Genomic DNA, 27904 nt, shown 5'->3' with positions numbered 1-27904 from the left:
GGTCCTTTTGCCAATTATCTTAAGCCTGTGTCCTCCGGTTACTGACCCACCCTCCAAATGGAAACGGTTTCTCCCTGGAGACTCTTATCGAAACCCCCTCATCATTTTGAACGCCTCTATTAAATCTCCTCTCCTGAGGTTTGCGTGAATCAAACACACTGTCACCTTGTCCCTGTTGTTTCAGTTGGACCAGCTGGTGATCGACTCGGCGGTGGAGAAGAGGGAAATGGAGCACAAGCACGCGCTCATTCAGCAGCGGGTAAGCAGGGTGGCAGAGGTGGCATTTATTAACGCTCCCAGTAATGAGGACCAACCACCACAAAGGTGGGGGTGGGGTGGGGGGGTGCGCTCTTCCTGGGAGGGTTAAACATGGTCTCTTTAGAGACACATAGAGGCACAGAGCCAGCTCCCTCTCTCTCGCTCTCTCTCCCCCTCTGTTCCCGTCTCTTTCACAGACACACACATGCACAGCCTTCTGTCTGCCTGTCCGTCTGCCTGTTCGTCTGTCTGTCTCTTTCATAGACACACACACACAATCTCTTGCTCATACACACACAAGCGCACAGCGGTCTGTGTGTCTCTCTCATGGACACACAGACAGCACTGTCTCTCTTGCACACACACAAGCACACGGCGCTCTTTTGCACACACGGTGATACACACACACACACACGCGGAGTGCTCTGTCTCTGCCTCTCTCTCTCCCACCCCCCCCCACCACACACACACATCACATCTGGTGGAATTCATGTGGATATGAGCCAACACCAAGGGCTGGCAGTGTGATCGAGAGCAGATAGTGTCTTTCTTTGGGAAGGAGCATTGCCCTGATACCTCTGTGGCGCTTCCCTTGATCAAGAGGCAGATAGACAAGGCCTGGGAGGTGACAGAACGGTGGGACTTCTCACCAACCCCTCCCTTGCACCACCTCTCTCTGTCTCAGTGATGCACTCCCAACATCGCATGAGAGATTTGGATGAGGAAGCTCCCTTTAACCCGTCTGATCCCCTTCAAGAACACCCACCCTATTGTCCTCCCTTCACAGCCCCAACAGCAACGAATTACACTTGCATAGCGCCCTTCACGTCGGAAACACGTCCCAGGGCGCTGGATAGTCAGGGGTTTGGGACCCAACTTGTGGTCAGGATGGGGTGGAGGGCAGGGTGGGGTGGGAGGGTGGCTGAAGGCACTGTCGAAAAGGAAGGTCTTTAGACGGGACTTGAAAGAGGCGAGAGAGGGGGAGAGGTGGAGGGATTGCGGGATAGAGTTCCAGAGTGTGGAGGCAAAGGTGTTGAATGCCCGACCGCCAATGGGGGTCCATAGCATTGATCTGTTTCTTAAATGAGTCCCAGGGACCCGGCCTCAATCACCCTCACTCCCTGGCAAACCCTGAGGGTCTGTTCCTCTGGTTCAACTGTTCTGGACAAGAAGAAGCAGCTTGTCATGGTCTACATCAATAGCAGTTCTAGTTATGGATGACTTTCTGGGTAAAGAAATACTTGCTGGTGTCTGCCCTGAAATTGCTCTTCATGTCCCCTGCCTGTTGAAGTGCTTTGAGGCGTCTTCCTGACATGAAAGGTGCTGTATAAGTGAAGGGGGTGGTGGGGAGTGAATAGAACAGACGAAATGAGGAAATGTGCTCATATCTCTTCTCTCTCTTCTCTCCCTTGCTCTCTCCCTCCCCGGGATCTCTCTGCTGTTCTTGGACTGAACGGCCCCAGACTCTGTTACAGGTACGTGTATTGGTACTAAATGTTTCTCTGCGGTTTCTCTGACTTGTAAGGAAGGCACCTGAGTAAAAGCAAGTTCCCACTTCAGCACTTTCCCAATGCCAGCCAGCGCCGAGGTTTATAGGCGTTATGAGATCGAGGGTTAAATTAAATGATTTGTTGTTCTCGTCTGTCCAACACTGGGGAATCAACCACACTCCTCTCCTCTGTCTCTAACACTGGGATCAGCCTCACTGCTCTCCTCTGTCTCTAACACTGGCATCAGCCTCACTGCTCTCCTCTGTCTCTAACACTGGGATCAGCCTCACTGCTCTCTGTCTCTAACCCTGGATCAGCCTCACTGCTCCTCTCTCTAACCTGGGATCAGCCTCACTGCTCTCCTCTGTCTCTAACACTGGCATCAGCCTCACTGCTCTCCTCTGTCTCTAACACTGGGATCAGCCTCACTGCTCTCCTCTGTCTCTAACACTGGCATCAGCCTCACTGCTCTCCTCTGTCTCTAACACTGTGATCAGCCTCACTGCTCTCTGCTCTGCAAAAAATCTGCGCCATGGATTCCAAAATTAGCAAAATAAACTCCGCTCCCAGCCCCGCGCAGCCTCCCAAACATTGATTTGTTCCCCTGCCCTTTCAGTCTCGAGTGGATCAGAAAGGCTCCCAGTTTCCTTAGAAACAGGCTGTCACACAAGCCGCATTACCTAATGCCTGCATTAGTCTAGTCAAAAGGGACGGGCGGTTTGACACCCAACGCCCCAGCCTGTACAGTGTCCTCAGGGAAATCACTGCCTGTGTCAGCGATGAGATCACTCGCTGTCTCTACAGTACTGCAAATCAGTTTGATTTCACATCTCTTTGACCTTCGTTCGCATGTGGGTGCGCGCGCTGTGCGGGCGTGTGTGTGTGTGTGTGTGTGTGTGGGGGGGGGATGCAGGTGGGGAGGTGGGATAGGGCGGGGAAAGAAAGAGAGTGGGGGCGGGGTCCTTTGCACTTCAGCACAGCTCTTTTGTTTGGATCATTTCCACCTCACCATCCTCCAGGGCAGTGAATGTTTCCACGTTCAGCTTTCCATTAATATTTAATGCGATAATTTAAGTTGTTCTATAGTTAATCCAATAATAACTCCTGCAGTCGATAAGGTGCATTATCACGTCGTGGAGGCTCTGGCGAAGCCCAGTGACTGAGAAGTCCAGCAATTCCCCCCCCCCCCTCCCGCCGCCACTGATCTGAAAGATCAAGACTCTGTGATCACTCCTGGCCCACCCCCCCGCAATCCCTCCTCAAGCCCAGCCTCATATGGACGAACCCAGTATTTCGTTGGCGAGGATCAGTATTGTTTCATTCTTGGGAGCTTCAGTGAACGACCGGCTCAGTCTGACCAGATTGCCTCCCGGCTGGATGGAGGCTGTAGTAACTGCTCATCGCTTTAGAGAGCGAGTGAACACTTGCTGACTCGGGCACCTTGAGATTTTCCAGGACGGTTAGTTCCGAATTATTTGCTGGTGGGTGGACAGACAGCCCTTCCCGTTCACTGCCTTGTGAACTGCATCAGCCGCAGATGGTTTGATGGCTGTGCTTCTGAGTCACTAGGCAGCTCCCTGTCTTGTATCAGCGCGCACGTTGGGTCACTATGGCCAAGAAGCATTGTCAACCACAACAACTTGTATGTACGTAGCGCCCTTCACGCAAGACGGCGTCTCGGAGCGGGTCTGGGAGTGATCTTGTCGTGACTGATGTGGGTATCTTGGCGTTGTCAGGGACTTTTGAGCTCGTGATTCGGGCTAATGCGATTGGGCACAGTGTTGGGGGAGCAGGGCAGAGGGACGGGGAGACGGAGGGGGGAAGTGTTGTGTTGTGTTGGTCGGAGGCTCCGTCCTTTTCAGACCAGACCCGGAGGTGAGCGGGTTGCTGGCTGACACCTGTTACAGTCTGTGAACGCAGGAGGAAACGAGCTCAGAGATTGCAATGCGTGAGCGCAGTTGGAGGTCTCCTATCACACAGCAGGCAAGCTGTGAGGAGAGAAGGGAAGTGCTGAGTGTGAACACCTTCGATTGAATTACAGCGGAGAGATGTGAGGCGAGCGGAAGGAAGGCCTTCTGGCTCTGAGTGCCTCTCAGAAGCTTGAAATATGAATCATTTATGGTTCCTATTGAAGGAAGGATAGAAATGTGACCCAATCAATAAAAATTAAGAGCTGGACATAACTCAATTGCAGTTCAGGCAGTCTTTAATGATCCGCTCTTCAAAAGGAGAAGGGACTTTCTCTCTCCTGGCGTCCTGGCCGACATTCTCCTGGATAGAATCGGTCGTTCACTTTATGGCTGCTGTTTGTGGGGACGTCACTACCTGCAAATTGACGACCGTATTCACCCATGACCCGAATATGGCAAACGAAGGGGGTAAAGCGGAGGGATTGAGGGAGAGCGTTGCAGAGTTTCGGGAAATTGAATACCCTCATCCCAATACCGGTCTGAGGTGCCTAATCACCCTAATTAAATCCGGGAGGTGGGGGGTGGGAGGATTGAGAGAGATGACATCCCACCCACTGTTTTGCCTTAGTGACAGTCTGCACTGAGCTGTGAGCCCCCACTTGCAGATTTATCTGTGCTTATGTGACGAGCAGTCATTAACCCAGTGGAAGCTTAACACCCGCTGGCCTATTCTGATGCTGTTCTCAACTCTGCCACATTTCAAGAGTTGGAAATGAAGTGATGAGTTGGGATAATTATGTCAGCTCCCGTTAAAGATCACAAGAAGGATTTTTTTTTAAATCGCCTGTCGCAATTTCTCAACCGGGCTTAAAACTGAGAGAGCGATTCCTGCAGGGAGTTATATAACTTGTCAAACACACATACACACCACACACACATGAGTCTATTTCCATTATGTAAGCAACTCTGTACCAACAGCAAGGCGATGAAATATCAGTCAGTGTTTCTCTTGCTGACGTGGCTTTATACAGTCCAACGTCAACTGTAGACAATGTCCGACAACAATTTCCCCACCGATTTATAAATCGAGCCGTACACATTGGAGCTAGACCCACCATGGTATAATGCAGTGGTGGTCAACCTGTGGCCCGTGGGCCAGAAGTGGCCCGCGAGACCGTCAAGATATACGCTCCCCCACTACCACCCCTGTCGGCCCCTCCCGAACATTTGCACGAGCCTCGGTAAGTCCCTGTTCGATCGGTCGTGTGTTGTTAGTTTTCTATTAGTTTAATATTTCTTGATCCGATGCACGAATCAAATAAACACTCAATGGAAGAAAATATATTTTGTCGGCCGACCATAACAACAACAACAACAACAACAAAAGGCTGGTCATCTCTGGAATCCCTTAGATTGTCACAAACCCCCTCCCCTCCCCGCTACCCGCCCCCCCCTCCACACTGACATTATACCAGAACTTAAGTGAAGGACTGTATCTGATCAAAAACAGGAATCCCAGTTTTCTGAGCATTAGCACACGTGTAGGAATGCTGTTACCATTTATTATTTAAAGCTCTCCCACTCTGCGACCAATATGTAATGCTTTTTTTCCCCATCACATCCTGCCTTCTCCCTCGTTGGCCAACGTTTTACTTTGTTTCCTTCCTCCAGGGAACATCTGCTGTCTTTTGTGTATTTTTTTCGTTTTGCCCCTCTTTGTCAGACCTCCCCTCCCCCCTTCGCTGCTGACACACACCATTACCTTCCCTGTATAACCCTCATGGCTGTTCTCCTCCATTGTCCCTTCGCTTTCTTAGTAAAACAAGGCACTGACAGCCGAGGCTGAACCTGCATCACGATCCAGTCGTACTTTCCAACTCTTCGCCCCTTCCGCGGGCTCTGAAATTCCCTCCAGTCTTTGGCCGTTAGACTCATTTTATGTTAAAAATTCACAAACCTTCAGAACCGTGGAAAGAGCTTTCAATTCAGCCTTAATTCGGAAGCCTGTTTTCTGCAGGTCTCAAAAAGGCGTGGTGGCACGAGGGAATTGAGGTGAAGAGCAGGGAATTAGGATTAGGGTGATTAGACAGGGAGATGGGTTATTGGGATGTGGGTATGGGGTGGTGGGTGGGGGGGGGTTGGGGGTAAGGGAGAGTGACCCTGCAAATGCATCCCATGCGAGATCCAGTCAAGTCATGGTGCTTCTTGTTAAGAAACCTTCGACGGTTTCCAAACTCTGACCAAACTCGTCAAAGTAATGTCAACGCTGGTTACAAGGCGGAAGAACGGGCTTAAGGCTGAGACCGCTGCGAATTTGGAGGTGCCTCGGGCCGGACAGAATGGGGAGCTGGTTGGGGTGGGGAGGGGTGGGGTGGGGGCGAGTGGTGCTGCTTTGTGTGTGGTACGAGAATTGAGAGTCAAGGCATCTTTAAAGCCTTTTTAATGATTCTCAGTATTTTTACTTGTTGGGGGGAAGAGTCCAAATTTCCGTGTCCTCTGTTCGGTCCCGAGTGATTTGTGTGGGGTTGGGGTTTTTTTTTTCCCCCAGAGAGAGGAAAAAAAATGATTTAATCCTTAGCAGCAAAAGTGTAAAGGGGAGGAAGGGGGAGGAGATCGAGGGGACTGGTATGTGTGTGTGTGTGTGTGTGGGGTGGGGGGGGGGGTGGGGGCTGGGGGTTAGTGAGTGAATGCTTGTCGTACGTTTGATTAAGCAGGAATACGTGAACAGGACGGGGACAGATGGAGCTTTGGACGTTACAAAATGCCTTTGGATGGAGTTGTGATTGAGCGTGTGCGCCTGCTTAGCCGATCCCGTTTCCTTGGAGTGGGGGTGGGGGAAGTGGGAGTGGGGGGGGGGGGGGGTCCTGTCACGGAGCTGTCCTGACCAGTCGTGGTTGAAGAATGTGCGTGAAGTTGTTTTAACCCTTTCTTGCCCCCCCCTCCCACCCCCCCGCACCTGCGCTGCTCTCGAAAGCAAGAGAACAAGAACAACAACAAATTGCATTTATATGGCGCCTTTCCTATTGGGAGGACAGTTAAGGGTTTGTACCTGAGCCGGATGTTGGAAACCCCAAGAGGCAGAGAGGGCGGCGGGTGTGTGGGGTTGGGGGGGAGAATTTAGGGGCGAGGGGGTTGGGAGGATCGCCCATCTCCCTTTCAGTGAGAGGCCAGCACCTTGTTGAAGTGAAAGAACTGTCAGGGAGAGAAAGAGAGAGAGAGAGAGCGAGAGTGAGTGAAAGCAGGAGAGGAGAGGAGAGGAGAGAAGAGGATGGAGGAGGGGGGAACACGACTTTGTTCCCATGGACCCAGGGGGGACTGGCAGCTGCATGTTAATGAGCTGCGGTTGAAAGGGACAGGGAGGCACGAGAGAGGAGGCTAGTCATCATTGCGAGCATCGGCATTCGGAGGAACCTGATGGTTTGGAGTGCAAGCTGCGATCGCTGTAGAACAACCCCCCCCCCAGACAGATCAGTGCGGGGAGGTGAGGAGAGAAGTAGTGAGAAGGGGAGTCTTAGATGTTGGAAGCTAAACAACGACTCCTCGCTGCTCAACTCAAGCTGAGGCTTGAAATCCCAAACCCCTGAGATATCACGTCACTGAGAAGCCGACAGACGCTCTCTCTCTCTCTCTCTCTCTCTCTCCCTCTCTCGCTCTCACTCGTTCGTTCGTTCGTTCGTTCGTTCGTGCTCTCTCTCGTTCGCGCTCTCTCTCCTGGTCCCTTACTTGGGGCTAATTTTCGCTCGGCTTCGAGGACGCTTAATAAACGGTCTGAAAATGAAGATTTTCAGTCGTCTCAATTACACCCTGGTAAGTTCCTGATCTTCGAGTAACAAAAAAAAGACTTTTTTAAGCCCCTAGGAAAAAATAACCAAGGCTGCACTTTAATCTCTGTTTGTTTGTTGCTTTACGCTGTTACCTGAGTCTTGTTATTTGATGCTGTCAGTTGTCACACGGCTACAAGGGAGATGATAATAATTTGATGTGAATGATTGAGGAGTTTTCTACCCGTTGCCTACTTACTCGAGGGATTTTGTTTTGTCTGAATTGAATTGAAGAGCATTTTTAACAACAACAAATTATATTTGTATAGCGCCTTTCACGTTCGGGAGGACGTCACAATGCGCTGGACAGTCAGGGATTTAATGATCCTTGTATTTGATATAGCCCCTCATCGTGTCGTTGAGACGTCTCAAAGAGCCTCACAGAATATACTGTAAACTGTAGTGGCGGTTTATTTTGTGGGTGAAAGGTAGTTGCGCACCGCAGTGTCCCACAAACAGTCGTGGATTGAGTGACCAACGTATTATTATTTTTTTGGATAGATTATTAACCCGGGAAAGCGAGCCGAAATTGACTAACAACCGGGTTCCTACTCACAGCTCGATTTGGACCTTGAGAAAGCCTTTCCCCGGTTTGCACAAGTGAGCTTCATCCCGGGTCGGGCTAAAATGCGAGATTTGCTAACGTGCAGGTACATCTCAGGCGGTCCCATTGGAGCCTGGCTCATGCTCCGATCCCGAAGAATCCCAGATTCTAGGCAAAGGAGGATCGGTGAAGGATTCCTGAGGGTCAGTCTGAGACCCACCCGGATTTCTTCAGGATTTGCTCGTTATCCCAACAGTTTGGGAATGTCGCAGATGATAATAATAATAATAATAATAATAATAATTATGCTTGCATTTGAATCGACGCCTTCCACGTCAGGAAGATGTCTCAAAATCCTGAGATCCGTCACCGCGGTGAAAGGCGCGTATCAAATGCGAGGATTATTATGACGATCTGATTCCAGACGAGAGAGAGACCTTGGGCGAAAAAAATTGTGGTGATGCTTTCATGTACGTTTTGGGGGATGGAGGTGGGGGGGGGGGGGAGACGGAAGCGTACAAAACCTCAGCGTGCGTACAACGCAGGAAGAGAAAACTGACCTTTCTGTGTGGCAGAGAGACCGCCTTTGCCATTGGGAGCTGCTACCTACCCTCTGGGCATGTTAAATTAGATGAGGCATCATTAGCATCACTTGAATGGGTTTTGTTGACATAAGTAATTAGACAAGTGCAGCCGCAGTGATTTTTACTGTGTAAATGAAATCACAGGACGTTCAGCACCACGGACAGAGACTTCAGGATCAATACGTCTTACGCAACGTTGATTGAATCCCTTTTACGGTCTTTTTTCTTTTTTGCACGCTGGACGGACGCTCAATAGCATTTCGTCTGATATTTTGCTGCCTTTAATTTGTCGAGACTTTATTATTGTATAAAAACCTTTTCGGACTGCACCCTGCGGGGCTGCTCGTGACCTCAAAGCAAATTGGGCGTTCGATGCAGCGCCTTTCACGTCAGGAGGACGTCTCAAAGAGCTTCACAGGATTTTACTGTGAATGGGATGACTGCGTCCCACAAACAGCCGTGAAGTGAATGATCAATTTTTCTCTCTTTCTCTCTCTCTCTCTGGGGTAACTGTGAGCCAGGCCACCGAGAGAGAGAGAAACTCCCTTCGCTTTTTCCGTAAGCGTCATGACATCTTTAAGGTCCCCACTCGAACTGGACACAGGGTAGGGAGCTCGGTTCAAAGTCTCATCCAAAGGACGGCACCTCCAACGAAGCATTGCTCCCCCCCCACAGCACTGCGCTGGAAAGTCAGTCTGGACCGTGCAAGAACAACATTTAGATAAGAGGGAAACCTGTTCCCTTCTGGGTCGGTTGTCACACGGAACAAAAACCTGTTGCCTCTGGCTGTTAGGATCATGTTATCAGGTTACTAGCGAGAGGATTTAAGCTTCTCTCCTAACCAGACGGAGGTGTTCAGTGTTGTGAAAAGCTTTGGTAATAATTTAGAAAGTGAAACAACCCCCCCCCCAAAAAGTGACTGTTCCTCGCCCGCCTTTCTCCGCAGGACTTCTCCTACGATGATTCCAAGGCGGAGTTCAACGTCGATGCTCCCAATGGCGTGGTGATGGAAGGGTATCTGTTCAAGAGGGCAAGCAATGCCTTTAAAACGTGGAACAGGTACGTAGTGACTCACTGTACCCATCGTACAGCACATTCCTGTTTAACTCTTCCCCCGCCCCCCACAACCCACCCCCACCCCACCACCCGCCCGCCGGGAATAACTCAACATCAAACAACGACAACAACATCAACGACTGGCATTTATATAGCACCCCTCATGCAGGGTAGTGTTCCAGAGCGATTGACAGTGACGGAGCGCTGGAAGAAGAGTGTTTCAGAGGGTTTCGAGGCGTAGTGGCTGAAAGCGCGGCCACTGATGGTTAAAAACTCAACGAGACTATCCCCCTCCACGCCCCCCACCCCCCTCCCCACAATGTTTAGAGTCTTTGCAGAAAATGCCAACTGCTCTTTAAACCCTCCCATCTGTAAGGTTGTTCCGATTTCTGGCTGTGACAAACTTCCCAATCCCACGATCGGACACACCTCTGTGTGGCTAAACACGACCTCAATCAGAATACACAGCCCCGGGACAGCCTCTGAAGCCACAGGACACTGAGCTAAAGGTCAGGAGCAACTCTGGAGATATTTCTTCTGAGCCTGACGCACAAAGGTCCTATTTGATCTATATTTCTGCTAGAAAACAATGTCTCGGGATACAGTGCACAGTTCGGGACATAATGTGTCAAACGCCTGCCAGGATGGTGGAAGGCGAACTGGACGGAGACCTTGGTGTGCTTCCGCCTGGCAAATTCCTACGTTCTTACGATCATCGAATGTGTCTGTGCTTCATGTTCTTTGTCTCTGCGATTGACATGGTACAAAGGCTGACCTGTGGCCCTTTGACTTTTTGTCTCGGACTCGGGTCCTGTCAGGGCAGCGTCTGTGTAGCAATGGGTCAGGTCCCTGTCTTCCTTTGTCCCCCTCGTCCCCTGAAGACAACAATTGTGTTGCCCTCCTGACCCAGGCCGCTGCCTGGCTCCAATTGAGGGTCACGCCTTGAGGGCAGACGCCCATTGGACAATTGAGGCTAAAATCAGGAGTCTGAGTTCTGACCCCATGTCTACCTGAAGCATTTGGTTTCATAAAGGAATTTGGGGGATGTTTGCCAGGGTCTTCTTTGTTATGTTTTCTCTAAATGCATCCCATTCCCAATTTCTAATCATCGGAATTACCCTCGGAAGGATCGGGGAAACTCGCTCACTACGTTAGGAACCAAGGTGGCCATGATTTCATTCTGAGGGTGGAACCGTTTCACCCAAAACCCCTTTGATGGTGGGGGTGGATTGGGGCGGTGGGGGTTGGGGGGGGGCGAGAAGGGGGTGAGAGGAGGGATTTGATCCCCAGTTCTTGCTGGAGGAATTCCAGCTTTCCCTCCTCTTTGACCGTGCCTTCAACCACCCTCCTACGCCCCCTGTCCTCCATCTTCACTCCTCCCCAGCTCGGGTTCAAATCCCTGACTATCCAGCGCCTTGGGACGTCCTCCTGATGGGAAAAGCGCTGTTCAAATGTTATTTTGTATTGCATTGCGACCTCGTTCAACCAAGGCCGAGATCATTGTCTTCACGGAACTCTTTTGTTCTTTCAGGAGGTGGTTTTCCATTCAAAACAGCCAATTGGTTTATCAGAAAAAGATGAAGGTAGGAGCTCTCTCTTTCCCTTTGTTTTCGTCTCGCTGCCTCAGACACTCTCTTTTTCTCTCTCTCCCTCTCTCTCTCTCTCACTGCTTCCCCCTTTCTCTCTCTTCTTTGTCTCTCTCTTCCTTTGTTTCCCTCTCTCACTGACTCTCTGACTTTCTCTTTCTCTGCCTTTGTTTCTGCCTTTGTCTCTCTTTTTCTGTCTTTCTCTCTGTCTGCCTTTCTCTTTTTCTCTCTCTCTCCCTCTCTCTACCTTTACCTCTCTCTCTCTTTCTTTCTTTCTTTCTTTGTTTGTTTCTTTCTTTCTTTCTTTCTTTCGTTCTTTCTTTCTTTCTTTCTTTCTTTCTTTCTTTCTTTCGTTCTTTCTTTCGTTCTTTCTTTCTTTCGTTCTCTCTTTCTCTCTTTCTCTTCCCTTCCCTCACACACGCACTCACATACAGTGACGCACAACTAAATCTTAAACAGATAATTTGCCATCTACCACCTGCTTTTACCAGCTGATGTTTTTAACCCCTGAGGTCCGCAGTTCTATATGGCCTTAGCGTTGAGATAATTTCAGACTAAACCCACTCTTTGTCGGACTTCAGATCATAGCTGAAGACCTTCCTCTTCGATCATACCTCCACTCCGCCACTGTTAAGCGCTCCGAGACGCTAGCCCGCATGAAAAGCACTGTGTAAATACAAGTTGTTGTTGCATGGAACTGTTCAAATAGAGAAGAGAGTTTCTCTCTCCCGGTGTCCTAGTCAACAATCCCCCAAATAAAATTTGTCAATCACTCCACGGCTGTTTGTGGGACGCCGCTGTGCGCAATTGGCTGCCGCGTTTCAACCCACAAAATACGCAGTCAATCCGCTTTAGAGTATATTCCTGTGAAGCGCTTTGAGACGTGTGGACGACAAGATTAAGGTACTGTATCGAATGCAAGGATTATTATTATTATTTTCGGAGGACTTATACAGCGCCTTTCACACAGGAAAATATCTCAAAGTGTTTGACAGAGATGGAGTGGGAGATTGAGAGGGATAGGGGAAGGGAGGAGAGTAGGAGGGAGATGACCGAAAGCACTCGCTCAATGAGAGAGGGATTTCTGGCAAAGTGGACCGAGGAGGAGGAGGAGGCATGAGAGCTGCAGGGAGCGAGAGCTGAAAGCTAGAACTCGCTTAATTGCAGCAACGAACAAGGCAGGAGATGGGTGAGCGATGAGCAAAAACATGTCGAACTCACAGTCAGTGTCCCAGGTTGCGTGGGTGTTTCCTGTCAAACCGCAGTCCTCAAAAATATTCTGCGCGATAGATTCAAGAGGAGTTATTACACTGGATGATTGAGGTGCGCCCACGCTGTTTTTAATACCGGAGTTTAGACACTAATTGGAGGAAATGCAATGTTTCCCCCCCCTCCCCCCCAAAAAAACCCGCTGTGGCTGTCAGCCTTAGATCCAATACTAATAATAATTGGCATCACCAACACCCCCCCCCCCACCACCCATCCCTGCAGTTCCTGAAAAACAGCAACAACTTTTGATAATATAGTGCCCTTCACCCGGGGCGGTGTCTCGGAGCGCTTAAAAGAAACCGGCTTCCGAATTTAGTTCGTAAAAACACACGGCCACTGCGCTTTACGGGGTATCCCGTGGAGCGCTCTGAGACATCCTCCCGACGTGAAGAGCCCTGTGTTTACCATCCACCCGAACAGGCAGATGGGACCTCGGTTTAATGTCTCATCCGAAGGCCAGCACTTCCGACAATGCAGCACTTCCCCCAGCACTGCATTGGCATGTCAGCTTAGACTATGTGACTCCAAGTCTCTCTCTCTCTCTCTTGTCTTGCCTCAGGACGCACTGACTGTTGTGGTCGAGGACCTGCGCCTTTGCTCCGTGAAACCCTGCGAGGACATCGAGAGGCGATTTTGCTTTGAGGTGGTCTCTCCAAACAAGTAAGTAAGTCTCGCGACGACATGGTGGGGTGTGTGGGTGGGGGTGGGGGGGGGCGGTGTGGGGGTGGGTGGGTGTTCACACGACAGTCGACAGAGGAGGAGAAAATAAATCCGGTAAACGGAAATCCATTGGCTATCCCATAAGCAAACCCTCCCTCCCTCCCTCCCTCGAGGCCACGGATCTCAGGCAACAATGCGGAAGGATGTTGGAAATGTTCTCAAGCGTTCCCTGTTTTTAAATAAAACATGAACCTGTTTAAAGGCCGTCCCGAAGTTTCAGAGAGCGCTGTAATCAGAAGGGCTTCACTGTGTCAGAACGCAGCACGCAGCAGCACAGCACGGTCAACAGTACATCAGTCGGGAACCAGGACAAACCTGCACCAAACTGAAGCCTCCTGCAGCACTTGTCTATCAATGGGCTTGTGTTTCTAACAGGACAAACCAACTGCGTCCCACACAAAGAGTCTCAAAGTGTTTTACATTATCCCGCTTCACTGAGCTCGCTTCAGCTGACTGCGCTCGCTCTCTCCCTCTCTCTCTCTCTCTCTCTCACTGACTCCTCCGGGTCAGAAGGTTGTGGTTCGAGCCTCTGAGCTGGAGATTTTGAGCTCACGGTCTAGGCTGACGCTCTAGAACAACGCTGGGGGCGGTGCGGGGGGGGGGGGGAAGGTGGGTAGTGTCTTTTGGATCTCTTGGAGGTTCGACCAATATCCCATACACCGACTTGTGTTAAAAAGTTCCCGCACGGCTTTTGGAAAAGAAAAGGAGTTCCTCTCTCTTGGTGTCCTGGCTGTCGGGTCAATCCCTTCAGGTTAATCACACAGGACCTTGCAAGGCGCAAAACGGCAACCGTCTTTACCTACAAAACAAAGTACACCCAGCAGCGATTGCAGTAAACTTTTTTAAGCGCTCTGGGACCCTACCCCACGTGAGGGGTACTATATAAATGCAAGTTGTTGTTGTAAAGTGAATTGACTGTATATTTGTGGGAGCCAATTGCGCACAGAAGTGGCCCACAAACAGTCGTGACCAAATTGAGTGACCAAATGATTATTATTTTGTTGAGGGATTATTACCCCCGGAAAAGCGATCCGCCAATCGACTAACAACCGGGTTCCTATTTACTGGCAGGTAAACAGAGGCGGGTGGAGTAAGGAAACTTGCCCAACATTTCGCCCTGTCCGGGAATAGAACCCAGGTTTCTCGCTTGCGAGGCGAGTGCTCTAATCACTGAGCTTGGGGACTCCAGTGATGGGCGGCCGCGACGGAAACTTTCAGTCTTGTTGACTTGTGTGTTTGGTTGACGCAGGAGCTGTATGCTGCAGGCGGACTCTGAGAAACTGCGACTGGCTTGGATCCAGGCTGTGCAGGCCAGCATCGCGACGGCATACAGGGAAAGCCCAGACAACAACTACATCAATGTAAGCCCCCACCGTCTCACACCTGTGGGGGTGGGGGTCTTGGTGGTAGGGAAATGGAGCCTTAACGTACAACCTTCTGTAAACTGCTGGTCCTAGTGTCCCAGGCTCTTACTGAGAGGAGCGAGACACACTTAGCTGGAGAAGGGGGCCACCTGCTGGTCCAGGGTGCCATAAGATAAGTCGCGGAACACTTTGAGCAACAGTGCAAATCTCCCCCTCCTCCATCACCACCACCGAGCGATGGAACCTATTGGGTTTGGCGAGGTCGGAAGGGGAGACGGCTCGTTTGAACACCCCCCACCCCATCTCCGAAACGCGGGCGAGTTCCCCTTTCCGTCTCCGCCGCCACCTCACCTCACCTTCCCAAAGCCCATCTCGAGGGCTTGTCTCTTCCACCGGAGGGGAGGGGGGGGGGGCGGGGAGGGGATTCAGTGCAGACGGTAAGCGCGGGAGCAACGAACGGTAGAAGAGGGTGGCATCGGAAGAGATTTTGAGGGTAAGACTCGCGTGATTTTTTTCCCCCGCCCGGCAGAGACTGGACCGAACAGCCTCCCCGTCCACCAGCAGCATCGACTCAGCCAGCGAATCCCGCGAGCGCGGTGGCAAGGGCGACAGCATCCTGCAACGGGTTCAGGGGATCGCGGGCAACGAGCAGTGCTGCGACTGTGGGCAGCCGGATCCCCGCTGGGCGAGCATCAACCTGGGCATCACTCTGTGCATCGAGTGCTCGGGCATTCACAGGTACCCTCGCCCCGCAAAGAAAAAAAAACACACACACACACAGTCATTACACTTTACAGTATATTCCGCGAAGCGCTTGTAGACGTCTCGACGACGTGAAAAGGTGCCCTATCAAATGCAAGGATTATTATTATTATTATTATTATTCCCTCCACCCACCTCAACGGACGATGATGGGACCAGAAACCAAAGCCTTGAAGTTAACAATGTGAAGAATCTCTACCACCCTACCACACACCCACACACACCGACACACACACCCACACACACCGACACACACACACACACACACCCACACACACACACCCACACACACACAAGCACACACTCACACACACACACACCCACAGACACTCACACACACCCACACACACCAACACACACACACACATACCCACACACGCACACACTCACACACACCCACAGACACTCACACACATACCCACACGCCCGCCCACACACATACTCACACACACCCACAGACACTCACACATATACCCACACGCCCACACACATGCTACACACACACCACACACACACAACCAATTGACTCCTGTTGGCCCCGTGTTGTGACTTGGAACCCATACAATCCAGGCTGACGGGCAAATACAGTGCTGGGGGAGTTCTGCATTGTCGGAGGTGCCGCCCTTCAGATGTTAAGCCGAACTCCCCGTCTCCACCTGACATTAAAGATCCCGCGGCGCTATTCGAAAAGAGGAGAAAAGGAAGTTTCTCTCTCCCGGTGTCCTGGCTGAGAATCCCTCAAATAAAATTAGTCACTCACTCCACGGCTGCTTGTGGGACATTGATGGATGAAAATTGGTCACTAGACTTTACAGCGTATCCTGTGAGGCGCTTTGAGACGTCCCAACAACATGATAAAGCTCTATATCCAATACGTGAATTATTATCATTGTTATATAAAGTGCGTGTAGACGGATTTCGGGTGAAGAGAGAGGGTGGGGAAGGTGGGGGGGCTGGAGAGAAGGGAAAAAAAACAACCAGCTTTAGGATGGCCAGAGAACAGCAAAGGCCATTATCTGAAATTAAACATGAAGACTTCAGACAATTTGGGTCATTGCCTGAGGCGAGCGAGAGTTCATCCGTTGAGTCGATGAAGCGTGTTGGAGTTTTGCAGTTGTTGTAGCGTTAAAGAACTGGAAAACAGAGAGTTCCAACACTGTGAGATCACCCTCAAACATCAGCAAACCTATTTCTTTTTTCCCCCCCCCCCACCCACCCAACTCCCCATCTCATCCCCCTTAGGAGTCTTGGGGTTCAGTGTTCCAAAGTCCGCTCGCTCACCCTGGATTCCTGGGAGCCTGAGTTGCTCAAGGTAATGACAGACACTATCCTGAACTTTATTCACCCGTTGAGTTAATCATGTAAGATTTACAAGTTTCCAGGTAAAATCCTATTGTATCTGTGGAGTGCTGTTGCGTAGTGGTTAGAGCACTGGTCTCGCAAGCGAGAGGATCCAGGTTCGATTCCTGAGCAGGTCGAAACCTTAAACAAGTTTCCTTACTCCGCACACGCACACACACACGCACACACACCTCTGTTTACCGAGCGGTAACCAGGAACCCGGTTGTTAGTCGATCATCTGCCGCGTTTCACCCAGAAAATATTCTGGTGTGAAGTGCTCTGAGACATGACAACGACACGATAAGGCGCTATATCAGATGCAAGGATTATTATTCTTATTCTTCCCCCTCTCCTTCACCCCTCTGCTTCCCACCCTCATACAGGAGGGGTAGTTTGGTGGTGGTGGGCGTGTGGGGGTCATAGTCAGAGACAATTTGAAGATGAAACAAAGCTTGTCTTTTTACAGTTGATGTGTGAGCTGGGGAACAACACTATGAACCAGATTTACGAGAGCAAATGTGGGGAACAGGCAGCCAAGAAGCCACAGCCAGGAAGCACCAGGTAACCCTCAGCTAACCTTTCAACCCAACCCCTGCGCTCCACAAAATTCACCAGATGTGTTCGGATGAAGATGGCCCCACGTCCGATCCGTTTTGATGCTAAACCGGTGATCCTCCCGTCCGCCTGGTCAGATGGATGTTAGAGATCCCGTGGCCCTATTTGAAAAAGAGAAGGGAGTTTCTTTCTCCCGGTGTCCTGGCCAACAGTCGTCCTCCCTGAATAAAAAATTGGTCGCTTCAACTCACTCCATGGCTGTCCGTGGGACATTGCTGTGCGCAATGTGCCTGCCACCTTTCGTCCACAAAATACACAGTCACTCCACTTCATGTAGATCCCGTGAAGCGCTTCGATTAGGCACGGTATCAAATTAATGTCCCCGTGTGTCACTTTTTGCCCTGGGGCCGTGGGTTGGTCACCACTGAACTAAGGAAAAGGATGATACAATGTTCAGTTGCCCACCTGCCTGAGACTGAGCGTGGGTTAAACCATGGGCTAATTAGCCCAACTCGCGTTTTAGCACCGCCCCCCATCCCCCCCCCCACACACACACACAGTCTCTGGTGCTCACGTCTCTGGTGACGTTTCCAGGCAGGAGAAGGAGACCTGGATAAAAGCCAAATACGTGGAGAAGAAATTCCTTAAGAAGCTCCCGAACAGTGAGGTGCTGGTGGAGAGCGAGCGCAAGCCCCGGCGCTGGAGCGTGAAGAAATGCCGGCGGCAGAACAGCTCGTCCAAAGCCCCGACCGCTCGCCGACGATACCGCCAGGACACGTGCAACGCCTCCCCGGCAACGCTGGCTTCAGGTACCGATGGCGGGGATGTCGCTGAGAGCGCGAATTGGCCGCTGCGATGGCTGGCAAAACGCGCAGTCACTACACTTCGCGGTCAAGTGGCGTTTCCCGTATGCAGTGTATTGGTTAGAGCACTTGCCTCGCAAGCGAGAGGCCCCGGGTTCGATTCTCGGGTAAAACGGGGGGAAACTAGTCGAACTCATCGCTAGGAAATTCTACCCAGGCCTGGATTTACTCGGTTGGCGTAAAATGCCCCAAAATTTTGTTGTTGAAACTTAAAAGTTCTGCATTTTTTTACTTTTTCTTTTCTCGGTCGCGACAATTGCCCTCCTCTCCATTCCACTCCTCCTCTCCACTCCTGTTATCTCCTCTCCTCTCCTCTCCTCCTCTCCACTCCTCTCCTGTTGTCTCCTCCCCTCCTCTCCACTCCTCTCCTCTCCTCTCCTCTCCTCCTCTCCTCTCCTCCTCTCCTCTCCTCTCCTCTCCACTCCTCTCCACTCCTCTCCTCTCCTCTCCTCCTCTCCACTCCTCTCCTCGTCTCCTCTCATCTCCTCCTCTCCTCTCCTGCCGCAGCCGCCGCGCTGGAGAGAAAGTTCCGGAGGGATTCGCTCTTCTGCCCGGATGAACTGGACTCGCTCTTCTCCTACTTCGACACCACAGCGGCCGGGCCTCGCAGTGAGTAGAGTAGGCACTGACACTGTGACCTCCTACCCCCTACGCTGGCCAGCTCTCGCCTCTGAAGGTCAGAAGGCTATGAGTTGAAGCCCCCCCCCCCCCACTCCCCCTCGTCACAGACGTTGGGTTCATGGTTTAAGCTGACGCTCTAGCATAGCGCTTGGGGGGTTGGGGGGGGGGCGGTGGGGTTGATAGGGTTGCGTTGTCAGGTGACATGCTGAGCCGAGGTCCGGTGTACCCGTTCGGGTGGACGTTTAAGATCCTGTGGCCTATTGGAAATGAGAAAGGAGTTTGTCTCCCATTATCCTAGCGATCCATTCCAGGTCAATATAGGATTGGAGAGAAAGACACATGCACACAGATGGACAGTCGCAGAGAGAGAGAGCGAGCGAGATGGAACGGGGCACATAGAATTAAAGAGAGAGAGAGACACGCACACAATTAGGGAAGCAGAGAGAAAGAGGGGCGCACATAGAGGCTTTCATATCTACAATGGGATGGAGAACAGGCCCTGTCCTGCTCTTTACTGCCATTATCTCCGGAGCGGTTTATTCAGGCACTAAAGTGTGTCTTGTATTCCAACTGTTGGTCCCGCAGGTTTGAGCAGTGACAGTGGGCTGGGCGGCAGCACGGACGGGAGCACGGATATTCTGGTGTTTGGCACCATAGTGGACATCGTCACTGAAGAAGGTTAGTTCTGTGTTTACCTCTCCTCCTGCTCCTCCTCACTGGAACACTCGTTACAGTTCCTGTTGTCAGTGCTGGGGCCGCCTACCCTCAGCCCTCTATCCTCTGCCCTTCACCCTCCACCCTCTACCCTCAGCCCTCTATCCTCTGCCCTCCACCCTCTACCCTCTGCCGTCTACCCTCTACCCTCTGCCCTCTGCCTCCACCCCCTACACGCTACCCTTCTCCCTCTATCTTCTGCCCTCTACCCTCAGCCCTCAGCCCTCAACCCTCTTGCCCTCTGACCGTGTTCTGCCGTTGTGCACAGTGAGCGAGGTCTCGGAGGAATCGAGCGGGGAGCCGGAGATGGAGCACGAGCAGTCGGACACGGAGGACCTGCGGGAGCTGCACCCCGGGATCCTGGTGTACAAGGCGGCTCACGCCCGGAACCTGGCCGTCATGGCTGAGGCCCTGGCACACGGCGCGGACGTCAATTGGGTCAACGACGAGGATGAGAACAAGACGCCACTGATCCAGGCGGTGATCGGGGTGTGTGTGAGCCCCGGGGGTGGTTGGGGGAGGGGGTGGTGTCAGACCCTAATGGGGTGGGAGGCTCTCTCCCGGAGCTCAGGGATCTTTGGGAATGCGATGGCGGCCGTTCAAATTCCAGGATCCGGGAGTGAGGGGGTTGTAAGCGGTAAACGGTTCCTCTTGTGAGTGGTCCCTCTCTCATTGGTACCATTGTCACGGAGCAATTCCATGGACAATCCTTGGCTTTGTCCCGAACTGGGAGGGGGAAGCGAAATGGGGAGGGAGCGAGGAGAAAGCTGAGCAAGGCGGAGGATGAGGGAGGGAGGGAGGGAGGGAGGGTGGGTGGGAGGGTGGGAAAGGCTGAAGGAGAGGTGTAGAGGGAACACATTCAGCATGTTCCAAACGGTTAAAGCATCGCGTTGATGGGACACCAGTCTCCTCCTCATTGCCTGCTGTTCGGTGGCTTCCACAGGGCTCGCTGGTGGCTTGTGAGTTTCTGTTGCAGAACGGGGCTGACGTCAATCAAAAGGACATCCGGGGTCGAGGCCCCATTCACCACGGCACCTACCTGGGCCACACCGGGTAATAACAGCGTCTTCAATAGTCGTCGCGGGGTCTGTAAGAACCACAACTGGGCTGTCACGAGCTCAGTTTAACGTCTGAATCGGACCACGGCACCTCTGATAGTGCAGCCCCCCACCCCCAGCACTACGCTGGACTGTCAGCCTGGACCGTGAGAGCAAAGCCCCTGACGTTGGAGTGGGTGTGGGGGGGGGAGAGTGGGGGGGTGGGGGGGTGGCGAGCTCAAACTCACAACCTCCTGAGCCCGAGGCGAGCTGACAACCGACTGAGCCGGTTGAGAACGGGGACATTGAGTCCGTTTAAGAGACGTCTCGATCGAGGCTGTGACGGGAGGTCGGAGGGTGGGTGGCTGCAGGAGAGCGAAGTCACCGGGGGTTGTGGCGGCGGCATTCAGGGGTGTCCCTCATTCTGTCTGTGTGTAACTCTCCCTGCAGCCAGGTGTGTCTGTTTCTCAAACGCGGAGCCAGTCAGAACGCTGTGGATGAGGACGGACAGGATCCACTGAGCATCGCTGTGCAAGCTGCAAACGCAGACATTGTGACACTGTAAGCCACCTTCCCCGCCCCCCCAAACCTCCACCTTCCCCCCCAAACCTCCACCTTTTCTCCCCCCATCTTTCCCCTTCCTCTCCACCTTCCCCCCCACCCCTCTTCACCTTACCCCCCCCCCCCCCCTCTCCACCTTTCAGTTTACATCTCATCCAAAAGATAGCAGCTCGGACAATGTCCCTCTCCTCCTCCCAATCCCTTTAAACAAACAAATACATAAATAACTAGATAAATAAGCAAACAAAATAAATATGAGATGCTTTGAGACATCTCAATGATGTGATAAGGCACTCCATCAAATGCAAGTATTATTATTATTATTAATAATATTATTATCCAGTCCCATTGGAGCATTAAAGCACCAGCTTAGACTGTGAGCTCCTGATTTGGGTGGTTGAACCGCAAGCTTCTACCCCAGAAGCGAGATTATTCCCTTCGAACAAAATTCCCGTTTAAACCGGTCATTATCGGGTTAAAAAAAAGCCCATCGGCTCCCAAAGTGCAGATGGTTGAATGTCTCGGTGCTTTACTGTGAGTTTCATCACTGCTGCGAAACTCGCCATCTGTTGTTACTCCATAGCCCATTGGTGATCAGAAATCCTCTTTAAAATGCACTCCCTCGCCGAGACCTCAGTGTTTTCTGTCACACACGAAATTCACTGTGCCCCTTGCAAGGCTCTCACCCTCAAGTTTCCCTCTGATCTCCTCCTACCCCATTCCTCTCTTTGAGACATTTCAGCGTCCTCCATAGAGTCCTGTAGAGTATCAGTCAGAGCACTCTCCTCGCAAGCGAGAGGACCCGGGTTTGATTCCCGGTCGGGGCGAAACCTTAGGCAAGTTTCCTCATTCCACACCCCTCTGTTTATCGAGCAGCGAGTAGCAACCCGGTAGGTGACTGGTGGATCGCTTTCCCGGGATAATAATCCCTTCAAAAGAAAAATAATTTGGTCTTTCAATCCACGACTGTTTGTGGGACGCTGCTGTGCGCAATTGGCTGCCGCGTTTCGCCCACAAAATACACATTCGATTTGCTTTATATTGTGTGAAGCGCTTTGAGACATCTCGAAGATGCGATAAGGCGCTCTATCAAAGGCGGGCAATATTATTATTATTATTATTACGCTGCTTCTGCCTTGGTTGGAGTTTGCTGAGTGATGTGTTAATCGAGGCCGTCTCTTTGCCCTCAGGTTGCGACTGGCAAGAATGAACGAAGAGATGCGAGAGGCCGAGGGACCCTTCGGACAGCCAGGTCACTATCCCACTAGCAGCCCCACTGAGCTCCAGTACAGGAAGTGCATTCAGGAGTTCATCAGTCTTAAGATAGACGATTGTTAGGAAACGTCCCAAAACTTCCCACCTGTGTCAGGTGACATAGTGCTAATCTCTGGGCCGCCTGTGACTACATCTCTCCCGGGTGGCGTTTCGGAGGCCACGTGGGAGAGAGACGGTGGGGGCGGGTGGGGGTTGGGAGGGGGGAGGCAGATGCGGGGTGGGGGGCAGTGGGGGAGGTGGGTTATGTTACTGTCTCGCTCGCTAATAGACACCTTTTCGATAAGCCTTTCCCCCCTCACCCCATCATAACGAGACAGCACATTGACTGCTATGTTTAGCAATCACTTCCCTTCCTCCAAAAACAAGGGACTAGATAACGGTTCAATAACATTCCAAACTCTCAGAGGAGATGCACTGAGCTCAAGGCCTGTGTCATCCCTCCCTTTAATTAGACAGTGAAGGCCCTGGGAAATCTAACCTAAAAATGGTCCCAAACCTCCCTTTGGGCCTTGACTTGCAAATGAAGTCATCTTAGAATTGCTGAGTTCAGCTTTTAAACTTGTCGTCTTGTTTTTTAAAAAAATAATATAAATCCAGGGTGACCAAACAAGTCGTAATAGCGTTTATTTTATTTCATAATAGTGACTTTATTTCTTCGTCGTTTCTTTAAAGGCATTGTAATGGTATCATGACTTTTCGGTCACCCTGTATTATAATTTACTGAGTGGTTTACCTTTGCGATCGAGACCTCTCTAACATTGAGAGTTGTCCCTCAGCCCCTAGCCACCGCCCTAACCCTTGCCCGCCAACCTTCCTCCCCCCCTCCCGTCCCACTAATATGCAGTGTTCTCCTCAAGTTAGTTTCTCAATGATCCCCCCTCTTCCCTTAACCCACCCCCACACAGCTTACTCACAAAAAAGACTTTGTTCAAGCACTTTGAAAGAGTTAATCGACAGCTCTTAAGGTTGATATTAACCCCATGGGACTCCCAACCCACCAGCTCAGTCAGTCATTAAAGGGCAAGTTAGACCCCCGCCCCCACCCCCCATTAATGCCGAAGTGGGGGGTGGGGGGCATCTATGAAATCACTCTGAGCAGCGAGTGAACCCACTCTTGCTTTATATCACATATGGAAACTCCGTTTTTTAATAAGTCGAGATGATCTGAGAAACGGGGGCGGGGGTTGGGGTGGGGGATGAAGAGAAGCTGTTGAGCTGTGAGATTGTTTTTTTTGGGGGGGGTTGGGAGGGGGAATTTATACCGTGCTCACAAGTGGTAACTGCCCACCGAGCAGCTAGAGAGGTCGATTTATTTATCCGCACTGTTCAGTGTTGGTGGCAAAGACGGATCTGGCTTATTAATGTTGCCAACAGGTCTTTTGCTAGAAGTCTGATTACTACTGTGGGCAAATGTGAAGGGCAGAGACCCCTGGCCCCCCCCTGCCTGCCCCCACTTCCCCCCACCCCCCCACCTCCCTCCTCCCCGGGGCTTGTACAGTTTATAGGTGTGTTGATGTGATTTATTCAAGGGAAACAATACCAGTTGTAAGTTTTATTTCCTTGAAAATGATGCATAGGGTGGGCAGTGGGTGGGTCGGGATGAGGGAGGGAGTTTAGAGCGGGTGGAGAGGGAGGGAAAGGGGGTGGAATACTGAAACAAAGTAGTAAAGAAAAAAAGTTCTGTAAATATTAAAATGAACTCTTGTTCAGGTTGGGACAATTTATTTAAAAAAACGGAATAGAATATGAATTAGATTATATGTATAAATCAACTGTGCACTTTTCTTATCTGCAGTATTGGTTTCCGTAACACATTTTGAAGCCTCTTAAAGGGTTGTTTTGGTGTGAAGCGCTTTGAAACTCCCCCTCCCACACCCCCCACACCCCCACCCCCCCCCACACACACACACACACCCTTTATATCCCCTCCTTCGCCCCCACCCTCTACCCCCCCCACCACCCAGACGTGAGAAGCGCTATATAAATGTAAATCGCTGTGGTCTTTCTTGTCGGTCGTTTGATTGTTGAAGTGTTTTTATTTATAATGACTTGCTCAGAGGATTTAGTGCAATGAAAATTGAATACAAGTAAAAGCTGTGTATTATTGTTGAGAATCCGTGACCTTTTTTCTTCTTCTTGTTTGTAACAGCATAGACTGTATTTTTTTAAACCAACACGCTCCGTTTTTTGTATCGATTGACTCCCCCCCAATCCCCCCCCCCCCCCCCCCCATTCCCCGCCCGGTGTGCGGACGTGCAAAAAAAAAGAGAGAAAATTGCCCCGAAGCTTTTTTCATCGCAGAAGCACTTTGCACGGAATTTACAACGCTGTTTTAAAATCATGCTGCCGGACAAAAAAAAATGATTGCTTTCCTATTTTTGTTGTGGTTAAGGTTTTAATCTGTCCTCCCCTCTCCTCCCCCTTTATTATCCCCTTCCTTCCTTCCTCCCTTCCTTCCCGCACCCAAGCCCCACCCAAGCTCGTCGTGATTTTTCCCACGCATGGAGCAAGCTTTCTCAAGCTGATTTTGATGTCATTTTAAAACGCTGCGCTTAACCCTTGCAAAAAGGCCAATGCAAAAAAAAAAAGGACCATTCCTGCGTGTCTGGACAGAAAGGTCCCCATTGCATGGAAATAACCCCCTCTCCCCCACCGCCACCCTACGTTGCTGCATTGAAAAGACAGTGACAAGCTATGTGCCGTTTTAGCTGGTTAGACTCCAGCAGTTACCCCGACGCACGCTCTGGGTTCCCCAAGCCTTGGCTCTTGCCCACCTGCGCCTAATACTCTCCGGAATTAAGTAAGCAGGATGTGTCCCTCCAGGGGGGGAGAGAGAGAGAGAGAGAGAGAACATTCCATTCCATTCCAGCAATCTGTCGCTGGGATTTCCACGTGTAAGTGGGATGCAGGGAATTCTCAGGTTGGTTTGGATACTCTTAAAGTATGCTGAAGGTCCAGTCGAAGAGGACAGTGGATAGGCTGGGGGTTCAGTAAGGGTGAGATCAGAGGGTTTTTCTTTCCTCGAACCTCTCTTGTGAGTCTCTCGTGAACCGAATCAGTGACTAAACCACTTGCAAATGAGAAGAGTTTTACATCGGGAACCAATGTAGTGCTCAAGGTGTTCCCGAGGCATGGAAATCCAGTTGGAATTGTGGAATTGTGGAAAATTCAGGGTTTCTGCAGTTCCCAAATGGAAACCGGCTTCCAGATTTAGGCTGAGTTTTAAGAAAGGCTCACGATTTGAGACATAAAGGTCTTACATGCTAACATAACGTGGACTGGGCGGACAGGGAGGGAGGCAAAGTCTCAGTGGCAATTTGCAGTTTCAGACCGTTTTGCACTTGGCAAATCAGGAACACACCCCTGAATGGACACCCGGAAAAGGGCAGACAATACATTAAGCTCATTGCCTGAGAAATAACTTGGAACTTTAAAATTCCCAGGACACGTATTGCAATGAAAAGTGCTGGAAAGAGTTTTATCCTGCGCATAAAAGAGGCTGGTTACTTCCTGCCCGGAGTCTGTAATGTAGACTGAATTTAAAGGAATTATTGGATTCTTCTCTGGTACCCGTTTAACGCAGGAAGTACCAAACTTGGCAATTTAAGTGAAAAGTTTATTGTGGGAATTTTTTTTGGGTAATACTGCACAGAAACCTGCTTGTAGGTTGGAAATCTCACTGTACATAGGCTGAATGCGATTTAACTCTTATCACTGCCTGCTTTTGACATGCTAGCTTTTTCTCTCTGTCTTATACAATCTGTTACTGAATATTGTTACCAGACAGGTGCATTCTGCATCCAAAATATCTTTGTACAATTTACACTTTTGACTGTTTACGCTTGTGTCTGCTTTCTTATTGTCTATTGAAATACTGTTAATAAACTCTGTTTGAGATCTTAAACTTCACGGGTGCTGTCTTCTCTTTCTTTTCACCCATTCTCACTCACGTTTCAGACCACCAGGGAGTTAAACCTCTCCGGGGCGAATCCCTTACCAGATCCCTGTCCTCTGCGTGTTTGTTGGTGGCTGAGACAATAACCTCTAATTCTGTGTCTTTCTCTCTTCTCTTCCCCCCACATCCCATCTCCCTCACTCCCTCCCTCCGTGTGGTTCAAAAGGGGAAAGTAAATCCAGGGGTAGAAGTTTGAAATTCTACATATTCTGCCCTTGACATATCTGAAAGTATCATTTCGCCCAGAAAAATATACAGTCAATTCACTTTACAGTATGTTCTGTGAAGCCCTTTGAGACGTCTAGAAGACCTGATAAGGCATTGTATAAAATGCAAGGATTATTATTATTATTATTGTTATTATACAAACAGCATTCAGCATTCAACATACTTTTCTGTATGTCAAGTGCCCCTCATCGCTGCCCTGTGTGAAGGGCGCTCCATAAATGCAAGCTGCTGTTGTCGTCAATAAATTTCGAAAGGGATTTTTTCAATGATTGAAGAACAGGGCACTCTTTCTTGGGGGACAGGAAGAGCACGATATAAATAAATCCAGACAGTTATTATGGCATGCTTTGCTATTAAATTGTCCATTCATTTCAATGATTTAAATGGGTCCATTAAATGAATGGGACCATTAAATGACATTTAAATGGAATTGGATTAATATTGGAAAGGGAAATAATAATAAAGGTTAGGGATTAGGGAGAAAGCAGTGGCTGAGGTCTGTGAGTAGAGTGGACAAATTCAATCCCCAGCATTGGCAAGATGGTCAAGTGAGCTCCCTCTGTGTTTGTAATTTCTATGTCACTAATATTCTGAGTAAAGTTTTTTTTAAAAGAAAAATTGCTGAATTGTTCAGATTTCAGTAACGGATAGTTGTTGTCAGATACCGGTCAGTCTGCAGCACCAGTTGTGCATAACCCATCACTGCTTCTTCCTACGCATCTACACGTTATGGTTATTCCTTGAGTCAGCTTTCCGGAGGTGTAGATTAGCAGAGCAGAGTAACTTTTCCTCTGGTTCTATTTCTCTCTCTCTCGCACTCTCTCTCTGTTGTACCTCGTGAGTCCTCAGTTGTGGAGCGTTAGCAATCTCAGACCTGTTAATACACTGGTAATAATTTGGCCACTCAATCCACGACTGTTTGTGGGACACAGCTGCGCGCAATTGGCTGCCTTGTTTCGCCCAAAATGCACAAGTCAATTCGCTTTACAGTATACGCTGTGAAGCGCTTTGAGACGTCTCAACGACGTGATAATCAATCAAATGCGAGGAGTATTATATTATTACTCTCACGGACAACACATATTGCATCCCATAGGTGGCAGCAAACACAACAGGGGTGCAATAAGGCGTTATATCAAATGCAAGTATTATTATTATTAATTCATAAGATCACAGGATAACTTTGGATGAAGAAAGCCCGTCAGCCCCTTCTGATCTCATCCCAACAGAATGTCCACCCTACTGTCCTCCAATCACAGCATCAAGCCACTTTATAGATGACCTCTCCCATCCTTTCTTGGCAATCTGTTCCAGCTGTTAATAACCCTCTGGGTAAAAAGGTACTTCCTAGTGTCGTCTATTTCCTCAGCTCCCTACTCAACCCCCCCCC

At 50.4% G+C, this 27904-nt stretch overlaps 1 protein-coding gene across 2 annotated transcripts in view; it reads left to right on the top strand.

Annotated features, from left to right (window-relative positions):
* Positions 1 to 27904, top strand: part of acap3a (ArfGAP with coiled-coil, ankyrin repeat and PH domains 3a) — an 81873-nt gene that overhangs the window by 52020 nt on the left and 1949 nt on the right. The window contains exons 9-24 of one of the 2 annotated variants that reach the window (XM_042343622.1): positions 185 to 259; positions 1722 to 1733; positions 9554 to 9666; positions 11195 to 11246; positions 13078 to 13178; positions 14488 to 14599; positions 15132 to 15340; positions 16607 to 16676; positions 17172 to 17266; positions 17855 to 18069; positions 18631 to 18732; positions 19330 to 19422; positions 19727 to 19947; positions 20402 to 20511; positions 20946 to 21056; positions 22247 to 22308. In XM_042343622.1, coding sequence (XP_042199556.1) covers positions 185 to 259; positions 1722 to 1733; positions 9554 to 9666; positions 11195 to 11246; positions 13078 to 13178; positions 14488 to 14599; positions 15132 to 15340; positions 16607 to 16676; positions 17172 to 17266; positions 17855 to 18069; positions 18631 to 18732; positions 19330 to 19422; positions 19727 to 19947; positions 20402 to 20511; positions 20946 to 21056; positions 22247 to 22308 — 1753 coding nt within the window. Of the gene's footprint in view, positions 1 to 184; positions 260 to 1721; positions 1734 to 9553; positions 9667 to 11194; positions 11247 to 13077; positions 13179 to 14487; positions 14600 to 15131; positions 15341 to 16606; positions 16677 to 17171; positions 17267 to 17854; positions 18070 to 18630; positions 18733 to 19320; positions 19423 to 19726; positions 19948 to 20401; positions 20512 to 20945; positions 21057 to 22246; positions 22309 to 27904 lie in introns of both variants that reach the window. The other variant, XM_042343620.1, reaches the window with a different exon arrangement.

This window comes from Callorhinchus milii, unplaced genomic scaffold, assembly GCF_018977255.1.
Source record: "Callorhinchus milii isolate IMCB2004 unplaced genomic scaffold, IMCB_Cmil_1.0 Scaffold24, whole genome shotgun sequence".
NCBI classification, from domain to species: Eukaryota; Metazoa; Chordata; class Chondrichthyes; order Chimaeriformes; family Callorhinchidae; genus Callorhinchus; species Callorhinchus milii.
The sequence above is the reverse complement of the archived record's forward strand: the minus strand, read 5'-3'. Positions and strand labels throughout refer to the sequence as shown.